General features: G+C 48.5%; 2 protein-coding genes across 2 annotated transcripts in view; both read left to right on the top strand.

Moving 5' to 3' along the window:
- Positions 1–2,764: 2,764 nt before the first annotated feature.
- On the top strand, positions 2,765–8,357 carry LOC112954078 (epididymal sperm-binding protein 1-like). Its single transcript, XM_026047225.1, has 8 exons — positions 2,765–2,923; positions 3,373–3,525; positions 4,509–4,673; positions 4,757–4,918; positions 5,535–5,693; positions 6,508–6,669; positions 6,998–7,162; positions 8,055–8,357. The coding sequence occupies exons 1-8, from the start codon at positions 2,857–2,859 to the stop codon at positions 8,213–8,215; spliced, it is 1,194 nt and encodes a 397-aa protein (XP_025903010.1). The 5' UTR covers positions 2,765–2,856; the 3' UTR covers positions 8,216–8,357.
- Positions 8,358–10,365: 2,008 nt separating this feature from the next.
- Positions 10,366–10,970, top strand: part of LOC112954067 (osteoclast-associated immunoglobulin-like receptor) — a 2,354-nt gene continuing 1,749 nt past the window's right edge. The window contains exon 1 of the mRNA XM_026047215.1: positions 10,366–10,846. Coding sequence (XP_025903000.1) covers positions 10,366–10,846 — 481 coding nt within the window. The remainder of the gene's footprint in view (positions 10,847–10,970) is intronic.

Here is a 10,970-nt window from a genome sequence, read left to right as displayed (position 1 = left end):
TTCTCCTTTGCGTAACAGTGACTGGAAATAAGAGATACCAAGGGATGACTTTTTTCCAGCGTAGATCAGCTTCACAGAATCATGGAATCATGATGGTTGGCAAAGACCTTCAAGATCATCGAGTCCAACTGTAACCTGCCCAACGCCATGCCTGCTAGACCATATCTCAGCACCTTATCTACACGTGTCTTGAACCACCCTCCACCACCTCCCTGGGCAGTCTGCTCCAGGGCTTCACCACGTTTTCCGTGTAGAAATTCTTCCTCATGTCCAACCTGAACCTCCCTTGGTGCAACTTGAGGCCATTTCCTCGTGTCCTATCAATAGTTATTCTGGAGAAGAGACTGACCTTCTCCTCACTGCAACCTCCTTTCAGGTAGTTGTAGAGGGGCAATAGGGTCAACCTTGTCTCCTTGCCTCCACACTAAATAACCCCTCACAAAGTCTCTTCTCCAGACCCTTCACCAGCTTAGTTGCCCTTCTTTGGAGACACTCAAGCATAAGTCTCCAGCCACTTTGCCCCAAGCCTGTAGCCCTGCATGGGGTTGTTGGGACCAACGTGCAGGACCCAGCACTCAACCTTATTGAACCTCCTCCACCCATCAACCCAACCTGTCCAGATCCCTCCTTTCCTACCCTCAAGCAGATCAACTCTTCCACCTTGGGGTCATCTGCAGATTTCCCTGAGTCCTCTCCGGAGATACTCCAGAGGTGCTTGTCAGATGTCCACTGTTTTGGGAATCGATTCCCTGCTGATTCCCCAGGGAATATACAGCTATCTTGTATGCAAGTGTGAAGATTTCAGGTGGTTATATGTGTTTTGAGGTGCAAACTTAGGCTGGATAGCACGATGCTCCTCTGCTGGAATGAGTCCCAAAGAATCCATGTCATCATGTGCAAACCTGCAGCAATTGCCCCAAAAACAGATGCTCACAGGGTCCTCAGTAGACCTCAAATTACACTGCCTAGATAGACAAGTATTGATAGAAATGGTCCAAACAAACTGGGGAGACAAGAAGTCACTTGAACTGGCTTGGAAGTTTAGGATAGGAGACCTCAAGAAGCCTCCTCCTTCCTTCACCTCTTCTGGCTGCGGTTTGCTTCTGGTTTTTGTTTTGTTTTGTTCTAATTTGGATTTTCGAACAGTTCCTGCTGATATATTCCTGTTATTCCCCATGGGTACAGCTTCAAGTGACTTTGTACCTTCTTGTTTGCTTTGCTTCTTGGTAAAATTAATATGAACAGCGGGATTATCCCCAGGTTCTTTGGATCACCTGCAGCCCTTTTAAACAATTAAACATTTCCGCGTCCTACCCATGTGTCATGAAACCTAGCTTAAGAGGCTTGCTACACAAAGCAGGTAATTTTACATTTAAACTCCTCAAAAAGGTTTGCGTAAGTGTTAATGGGGCGTATCTATTTTATTGGTTTAGTCTAAGTCTTATATTTGCCGTGGCACACAGCAGCTGCCAGGACTTGCTTTGCTAGGGGAAGCCTCATTAGCAGGAACATCTCAGAAGCTTCTCCACAGTGAATGCTCAGGGCCAGTTTCGTTAGGAGCGTCACGGCCAACAAAATCACTTGGGAATTTAAAAATAGCGTGTCAAAAACATGTTCACATGTGAAAATAGCATGTGAAAATACGTTCAAGTGACATCAGTTGCCTCCCTCCTAAGAAAACTGATGTGGGGGTTATTCCACCTGGAGAAGACACTATCTGGAGAACACTCCAAAGAAGCAATCTTAAAACATGCCATTTACATCTAGCTTCTAGCGCCTTCTCATAGATATTTCAGGTATAAATTACTAAAACTGACGGCTGTGCATTGCATTGTGAAATTTGTATTGGCTACACATGTCTCTACGTGTCTCGTCATGAGGGCATCATCAGCACCTGGTGGTATTCTAACGACAAATTTGCAAATACCCTGTCAAATCTGCCCTTTTTATTTGCAGGTTGGAGGGCCCTGTAGTTAAAGAGTGAGATGGGGTTGACTTAAGTCAATTTTAAGTCAATTTTAAGTCAATTTTAAGTACGTCAGCCAGTTTCTGTTGACAAAAAACACTCCGACATCAGTCATGTCAGTTCTCAGCCTCAATCAACAAAGAACGAGGGACATTTCTATTTCTGCCAATTTATTTTTTTCCATATGACTGCAGATCTCCACTTTGTGTCTCTGTGTCTCCAAGGAGTCTTCAAAAAACACAGAGAGAATCATCCAGTGGTCTCCAGCGCTGGTGTTTCGCACCTATCCATCCAAGAAGGACAGGTGATGAGTGATTCATCCTTGCTGATGGACAACAAGAAAAGATCTTCATAAATTTATGGGGGAGCTGAGGTTTCTTCCAAAACTTCCAAGTCAAGGGAGTTCCTGGCACTGAGATGCATGTGTTTTTAAGCAACATGGGCATGGGAGTTGGTGTGCAGCAATCTTGGTTGGCTACGTTCTTCAAAAAAATCCATCACAAAGACGCCCATGTCTTTGACATGCCACATCTTCCAAAAACATCTTCCACAACCCCCAGTCTTCCTCGTGCTGCGTCTGTCTTCAACATTAACGTTTTTCAATTAAGCTGAATATGAAAATATTCCAGAATCCTTGCAGATTCACCCCAGTTGGGCTATGAGCCCCTTTGCCTCTCCTTTGGACCCCTCTGTCCCGATTTCTCCAAAGCTGTTGGGCGGGGAAACGAAATAAATTTACTTCTATCTTTGAGGCAGGGAGAAGAAAATTTGTCCCTCCCCCGGACTTCCTACTTCACTGGCAGTGAATAAATGTGGCCGCGGACGGACACCAAGGGGCATCTTCTCGGTAGCAGCAGCAGCAAAAAGGAGCTCCAAAGGACGTGCAGAAGATGCCACTGAAGTTTATCAGCCTGCTCTGGGGAGCACTTGCTCTGCCTCTGTGCTTGGCTGACACAGGTAATTCCTGAACATTCCCTCTTTTCAGGCCAGCCATCTGCACCGGGGTACCTGGGCCAGGTAGAACCCATTTGGATAGATCTTTGGGTAGAAGACGTTTTGGTGGCTTTTATTCCCTTGTCTGTAAGAGGAGTTTGTCAGCAGCTGGTGGTAAGTACTGATGAAAAACAATCTAAATTTGTGTCCCACTATGTGTCTGTCCCCAGATGAGAGAGTTGAGGCACTGCTTCTTATCTACACCAGCTGGAAACCCTTTAAATCCCGAGTTCCTTGCAGTTTCTCAGCATTCCGAGTGTCCAGCTGTGTCCCACAGAAGGATCTCCTTGGTTACCTTCATGATCTGCAGAAGAACTTCTTTCCTTCAGCGTAGTTGGTGCTCTTCTTCCTTTAGCAAGGTTGATCTTTGCTGGGGGGGTCTGATCCTTCATCTCTTCTTGTTTGGTTCCAAGGTGGGGAGTTCTCCCCTTGTGTCTTCCCCTTCATCTACAAGGGGAAAACCTACACCTCCTGCACCAAGGTTGACAGCAGCAAGGAAATTCCCTGGTGTGCCACGACAAGCAACTATGATCAGAATGCCAAATGGAAGTACTGCAGCTCTCAAGGTGAGTGCTGGACCTTGTCCTTGGAGTATCTCTCCTTTTTAGAACTACCATGGTGGGGATAGAAAGCCACACCATCCAAACAGCCTCAGAATCACAGAACCACAGAATATTCAAGGTTGAAGGGACCTCTAGAGATCGAGTCCAACCTCCCTGCTCCAGCAGGGACACCCTGAGCATGGGGCACAGGGTGGCGTCCAGGTGGGTTTGGAGACCTCCACAGAAGGAGACTCCCCAGCCTCCCTGGGCAGCCTGGTCCAGGGCTCGGGCACCCTCCCAGTGCAGAAGTTCCTCCTCACCTGGAGATGGAACCTCCTGGGTTTCAACTTCCACCCATTGCCCCTTGTCCTGTCACTGGCCACCAATGAGAAGAGCTTGGCCCCTTCCTCCCTACATTCCCCCTTCATGAACTTATGCCTCGTGAAACCAAGAAACGAGCCTTTGTCGAATTTGTCAGTGAGTTCAGGGAAGTTTATTGGCAGAATTTTCCTCAGCTTTGGAGATCTATCTCTGGTCCCTCCTTTTAGAAACCGTAGGAAAAGCAGGTGCTTCCAGGGAATGACTGATGGGTTATGAATGCAGGTGACTGTAGTCATGTAGACCATGGCTGTCCCTCTGGGTTATTATCCGTGGTTATTATCCTCCAGGCATGGAAGACTTGCAAATCTGACCTAAGCAAGCCTCGCTTCTGTACTACCCATGGGACAGCAAAAGCTTCACAGAGAAGTTCATGGAGAGTTCCTTTAGGCCAGGATCAGGCTCAGATCTCTCCTTGGAGATACCAGAGCCAGTCTAGAGGGCTTTAGACATCCATATACTGGAAACAGATTTGGGGCTGCATCTATTTGTTTAGGTCCTCACATGCACACAGCTCTTTTACCTTGACTTTGGAAGACATTAGCTCTCCGGGGAAGGGTGTTCTCCAGGAGAAAAGTTCTCCGAGGCTCCAAGCACTGTCCTTACTGTGTCTTTTCCTCTCCTCACAGAGTATGGGGGCAGCTCAGGTGGCCAGCCCTGCTTTTTCCCTTTTATATACAAGGAGCGCATCTTTTACACCTGCACGAACGAGAACACTCCCAACGGGCGATTCTGGTGTGCCACCACAGACAACTATGACCGTGACCTACGCTGGAGCTACTGCGCTGACATGTGTGAGTGCAACGGCCCATGCCACCTTCCCGTCCTGAACATTGCTGAATATCTCTAGCACTGACGGTTTTCTACCCTCTCCTAGTGTTGAGCACAGACCCAAAGGGACCCTGCGTCTTCCCGTTCACCTACAAAGGTCAGACCTACAGCTCCTGCACCACGGAAGGGTCATCCAAAGGGCTTCTGTGGTGCTCTCTGAGCAGCAATTACGATACGGATCCCAAGTGGACATACTGCCAAGCTTCTGGTAAGGATATGGGGAGTTACAGAGAAAATTCACCCGGGGGTCTGGTAGGATCAGGCCTGGAGCTAAAGCAAGCTTGGCCTTGGTGGTCACCCTCACCTCCACCAGCAGTACCTGAGACAACGGGGAAATGTAGGGGTGAGACGCACGTTTCCTACTGAAGGGAAGGAAAAAGGAAGGCAAAATATCCTAAGAATATTCAACATGCATGAAGAGAGAGGAGAAAATATTTAAAAGCAGTTTCATTTCCACAGTTGTTATCTTGATTAGCTGATCAGGGAGGTGCTGGTGAAGGCCTAAAAAATGAAGAAAATGTTTAACATTCATTTTAAAAAACATTGAGACTCTTCTCTCAATGCCACATGATGAGGATGACCAACTCAGGTGATAATGATACTAGGAAAAATGGTTTATCAGTTCCAGGCTTGGTGCCTCATTGACTGAGCATGGAGGATGTTGAGCGTCCTGATGGACATGGGGCTTGGACACTGACCGGAGGCAGTGGGGATTAGTGGGAAGAGTCAAAAACCATTCCCTGACACAACCTCAAAGGCAAAGCCCATTCTCTTGTTCCTACTCAACCAAATCTTCTTTTCCATCTCAACCTTCGCCCTACTAGTGTCGGGTACGAACAGTGGGAACCTCCCTTGTGTCTTCCCCTTCAAATACAAAGACAAGCTGCACTATGGCTGCACAAACGTTGACTCAAGATCTGGCGAGTACTGGTGCTCCTCCACCAGCGACTATGACAGCAAGTGGCACTACTGTTCCATGTCAGGTAAGAGATAGGAGAAGAGGGCAACCTCGTGGTGCTCTGTCACATGGTGCAAGGAGGACAGAAGAGTGAAGGGTTCTGGTCATTTTTGGTGGGAGTGGATGGGCTTTACTATAATTTCTAGTGGGAATTGACTCCTCCGGGGTCATTTCTGGTGTTTGAAGAACGGCTTAGTGCCTACAGACAAATGATGGTAAAGTTCTAACCCAGCAGACAAAAAAATAAGATAAAAACAATTCTGTGCTGGGAACTACTGCCCATTGGCACTAAGGGTGGGATTTATTACACAACTTCACGTTAGACATCTAGACTGCTCCCACAGATAGCAGGAGAGAGCAAACATCTCTGAGTGGGAGGCACCTGACCTAGGTGGAACATCTGCTTTCAAATGAGAGGGAATTTTATTCAGATTAATCCATTCTATCTGCAAGAATTAGTGACATTCCCAGCGATATTCTCCTCCAAATACATTCCTAGCTCCTTCTGAAACTCGTGATTTCATGAGTTCCTTCTGAAACTCATGAGCTCCTTCATGAGTTTCATGAGTTCCTTCATGAAACCCATCTATAACATCCTTTATCGAGGGCTTCCACAGGTATACTGCACGACATACAGAGAAACCTCTTTGATGTTTTCAGCCTTGTTGCTTCAAGTTTCTCTCATTGGCAAATGTTTTTTACTCTGAATTTAGACAAATGAGGCAAAAAAAAAAAAAACAAGAAAATATGAATTAAAAAAGGTGGATTATTTTTCCCCTCGCCAACACTTTTATTCATTCTTGAGCTTACACTCTTCTTGCTCTTCTTCGTATCTCTAGAGTATGGAGGAAATTCCAATGGTGGAAAATGTGTTTTTCCCTTCATCTATGACCAGAAGTTATTTTACGGCTGCATCAAAACAAATGAAGATGAGAATCCGTGGTGTGCCGCAACAGGCAATTATGACCAACATAAACTGTGGAGTTACTGCCCTGAAATGTGTAAATATCTCCTTCTCTTTGTTCTCCTCCCAGTAAAAATACAGATTAAATATGTAAGAGTTGGGTAACACCTGCTGGACATCAGTCAATATTCAGTAGGGGGAAAATAAGAGTGATGCAGGTGAGGAGAAGACATTAACTCTAGGAAAAATAAAGTTATTAGAAGTTATGCAAAGACTAAAGGTTGTCTTTAATGTTGTCTTTTGATCTCACTCTGCAAGAATGGAGAGGGAAACTGTTTTAACTGCTTTACCAGGAGATTTGTGGGGAGTTACCTAACTTATGTTCCCCTGTGAATTAACCTTGGTGTCTTCGGGTTGTTCTGCAGATACGTCCTGGACTAACACGGAGTCCCAATGTGTGTTCCCGTTTATTTACAAGGGGGAGTCGTACGATTCCTGCATCCAAAATGAGATGCTGCCTGGAAAATTCTGGTGTGCTACAACGAGCAACTATGACCAGCACAAAACGTGGTCCTTGTGCTCCTACACAGGTAGGGTGGCAGGCCCTCCATAAGCATCTTTGGGACATCAGAACGGGACCTATCATAGGTTCATTAGTCCAACCCTTGGTGGACTCAAAACTCAGCAATTGGGTGAGATCTGGCCATGTGGAGCCACCCAACAGCACCCTCCTATTCCACAGCTGCAGCCCCAGGTTTGGGAAACTTGGAAGTAATTAAGGAAAAAGAAAGGAAAGGAAGGAAAAAACTCTAAATATGTGATCCTGGAAGGCAACCCAAAGGAAAACAGGCCTTGGAAAGCCCTTAGGCTTAGCCCAAAGGAAAAATCACTGGAAAGCAGGCCTTACACTTCAGTCTTCAGGGAGTGCATGAGTGTTATTGAAACGCCCATCTGGGGATGTTCAGAGGAACATGTTCAGAGGACGCTGAGAGACATGAAAATTGAAAATTAAGGATGAGGTTGCAGAAAAGAACTCACCCAGGCTGAAACTTAGTACCAGTCTGCAACTTGGTTGGTCACTGCAACACAAGTAGTTTCCATTTGATTATGAGTACGGCTCTAGAGGCAAAAGGTCTGATCTTTTCTGTCCTGGATCAAAACCTCTCCTTGGTGCAGGGTATGGAGATACTTAAGCCGGAGAGAAGGATGCCTCTCTAATCCTCCTCTAAGTCTCTTTCAGTTGGGAAGGGCGGGTGTTAATTTGTGCTTCATCAGCAGCTCCTTGCAGACACACTGTGAGCACTAAGGCCACTTTTAGCACGTAGCAGAACAAGCCGGTTCTGCAAAGAGGATGACTAAGTCCTAGATGTTCAACCTCACCTCCTGCAACAGAAAAACCCAGCACAGAGAGGCTCAGCACCAAGCCGAGCTTAGGGCGTGACGTGGGCAGGATCTCAGGACCTGTACCCTTCTCTCCCCCAGGTCCAGGCCATTTCTCGGAGCAATCCTGTGTCTTCCCTTTCACCTACCGGGGCAAACAATTCCATGAATGCACCAGCCTGAACGAGAAAAACGGGAAGCTCTGGTGTTCCACGACTGACAACTATGACAGGGACTACAAATGGAACTTCTGTCCGTCCTGATGCAGAGGAAGGGTGAAAAAGGGAATGGCCCGTGTCCCTCCGCTTGGCACTGCCTGTAGTATCGTCTAACCGATCCCGTCTCCTGCTGCTCAGCTTCATGCAATGCATTTAATCTCAGTTGCTTTGACCGCATTTTATCAGCTTTTCAATAAATGCCAAGTCTCAGAATCCATCCTGTCACTGGGGTCACTTTGATCACGCGCGTACGTGTGCCTGCAGGAAGGAGAAGCGCCCACAGCTGGAAAATCCACGTGTGTCTCTCAAAATAAGCCAGGATCCCCACGGGAAGCTTTTGCTCTCTCAATGTCCAGGTGAATTTTGCCCAGATGGCAATTTGTTTCGAATTCACTTTGCCCAGCTCCATCAGAGGAATCACCACCTCTCTTAGGCCTATTAATTAGGCCTATTACTTGGCCTAATTTTATTACTAATTACTATTTTATTGTATTTTATTACTAATTATTCTTACTGATTTTATTACTAATATTACTACCTAATTAGGCCTATTAATTGGCCTAATTTCAATACTTTGTGTCGCAGGGAATAGGGATGACCAAGGAGAGGGGGAATGCAGTCAGAAGACACCCAATATTTATCAATTATTTATAAAATTTACAAAATTTATAAGTTTGCTGTCTGACATGGGCATGGTTTGAGGTATCCCAAAGCAATTGCAACAGTAACATCAAGGATCACCACAAGAGATGAAGCATTAACGGAAAAGTTAGAAATATTGTGAGAATCCCCAAAATGTGGTGCAGAGGCGCAAAATTGAGCGTAGGCAGCTTGAAAACCAGCACTGAAAAATGACACACAAGGTTACCAAAAACTTCAATTTTAAAAAACACAGGACCTGCAAAGCGCAGTAAAGCAAAATATAATAAAATTTAAGTCATGCCTGTAATCTGGCGAGTAAGCGCTATCCGCTCCGCCGAACGCAAACACAAATACTCATTTCCTTATTTGCCCCCCTTTACCAAAAAAGAAGATGCCACCACAGGAAGCGGGACACTGAAATCACACAGGCCTGTGGCCAGAAGTGCTGCCCGCAGACCTGGACATCGGAAGATACTTCCTGCCTTGACTGGGCAGCTCTGGCTGCCCGATTCCTCCCTACTCTTTCGCTCTACTTGGTAGGGTAGAAGGAAGAAAGGCGGGAAGAAACATGGGAAGAAACGGCCCATATAGGGACAGGTCCCAAATTGCGGACACTTCTCTGGTTTTGGTGCTCCTCAAGTCCCAGGTTTCTTCTGACAGGGACAGCGAGGGACGTTTTAGGGCTGTTCCTATGGGAGATGTAAGCCAACACCATGTCATCACCACCTGCTGCGGGGATGGCTTAGTAGGGCATCCCATGGGAACGTCCATACGCCATCTATAGTCCTACATCCTCATGCCCAACATGGGAACCACCTCCGTCCCCTCCACAGGGCATGAGGCTGCAGGGCTATAGATGGGGTATGGAGGCTCCCTCGGGATGCCCTACCAAGCCATCCCCGCAGCAGGTGGTGATCATGGTGTGTTGGGTTACATCTCCCATAGGAACAGCCCTATAATGTCCCTAGCTGGCCCAGGGGCCCTGGATAGGAGAAAGGACCCTGGGAAGGAGGCATCTCGCCTGACTGCAGAGGGACGGTGAAAGAGGATGGTGACAGGAGCTTGGCGGAGGCACCACCAGGGACGGGAAGTGCTGAAACGTCATCTGCCAACGTCACTGCCACCGACTGCGGCTGCAAAACCACAGCCCTGGGCAACGGCCACCCACGTGTCCTCACAGCCCCCCTCCGGCTTACGTGCTGGCCCAAAGGTGGACTTCTCACCTTGTGTGGCCATGAGCTCCAGCACAGGGCCCTGGGGACCGTCCCCAGGACAGAGCTGGGACGCCCAGCATCTCAGTGTCCAAAGGGAGACGTGATTTGGGCCCCCTCCCCGTCAGCCCAGAGCCCGGGGCGGTTCCTCATTCGGACACCGGACGCGGCACGGCTGGACTCACCCTGTCATGGTCTCCATCCTTGTCCTCGGTAAGTTCCTTGGGAGAAAAGAGCAGGGCGGGTTGGTTCTGGCTGTAGGTCTGTCCTTGATGGGCTGTGTGTCCTCCGCAGGCTGGTGGCTGGTGCTCCAGAGCAGCGGGCAAGCACGTGAGTACGGGCATGGGATGGGGACCCTTCTCCAAAGCCGTCTCCACGGGGGTCCTGGCCACCCTCTGCAACCCACAGGACCTGGCTACGGGCACCTGCCACCACGTCCTTTGGGTCACCAGAGGGAAGACCAGGACATGCAGTGGAGGAGAAAGGAAGGAGGTGTCAGGCTCTCCAAGGAGCGGCTTTCCTCAGCTCCTTCTTCTCTCCCTCACCCCAGAGCCGAGACCATCGCTGTCCCTGAGCCCCAGCCACGAGGTGGCCCTGAGGGACAGGGTGACCCTGCAGTGCCACGTAGCCGGACACAACGGCAGGGCCACCCTGCACAAAGAAGGGGTCCCCCACCCGCTGCGGTACCGGGACGTGGTGCAGGGCGCAGCCGAGTTCCCCATCCCAGCAGCCAGGCGGGAGGACGCTGGGAGATACTGGTGCCGCCACGAGACGAAGGGTGGAAGGTCAGAGGAGAGCGAGCGTGTGGAGCTGGTGCTCAGAGGTGAGAGCTGGAGCTCAGCACCACATGGGGAAGGGTCTAGGGGACCAGGGGAGAAGGGTCTAGGGGACCAGGGGAAAGGGTCTAGGGGACCAGGGGAGAAGGGTCTAGGGGACCAGGGGAAAGG

Source organism: Nothoprocta perdicaria, unplaced genomic scaffold, assembly GCF_003342845.1.
Source record: "Nothoprocta perdicaria isolate Ctin4 unplaced genomic scaffold, notPer1 scaffold_482, whole genome shotgun sequence".
Lineage (NCBI taxonomy): Eukaryota > Metazoa > Chordata > Aves > Tinamiformes > Tinamidae > Nothoprocta > Nothoprocta perdicaria.
The sequence above is the reverse complement of the archived record's forward strand: the minus strand, read 5'-3'. Positions and strand labels throughout refer to the sequence as shown.

Coding starts and splice junctions, on each gene's coding strand:
- LOC112954078 (XM_026047225.1), top strand. CDS start 2,857: ATGCCACTGAAGTTTATCAGCCTGCTCTGGGGAGCACTTGCTCTGCCT. Junction 5,694..6,507: donor GCACTACTGTTCCATGTCAG/GTAAGAGATAGG, acceptor TCGTATCTCTAG/AGTATGGAGGAAATTCCAAT. Junction 6,670..6,997: donor GAGTTACTGCCCTGAAATGT/GTAAATATCTCC, acceptor GTTGTTCTGCAG/ATACGTCCTGGACTAACACG.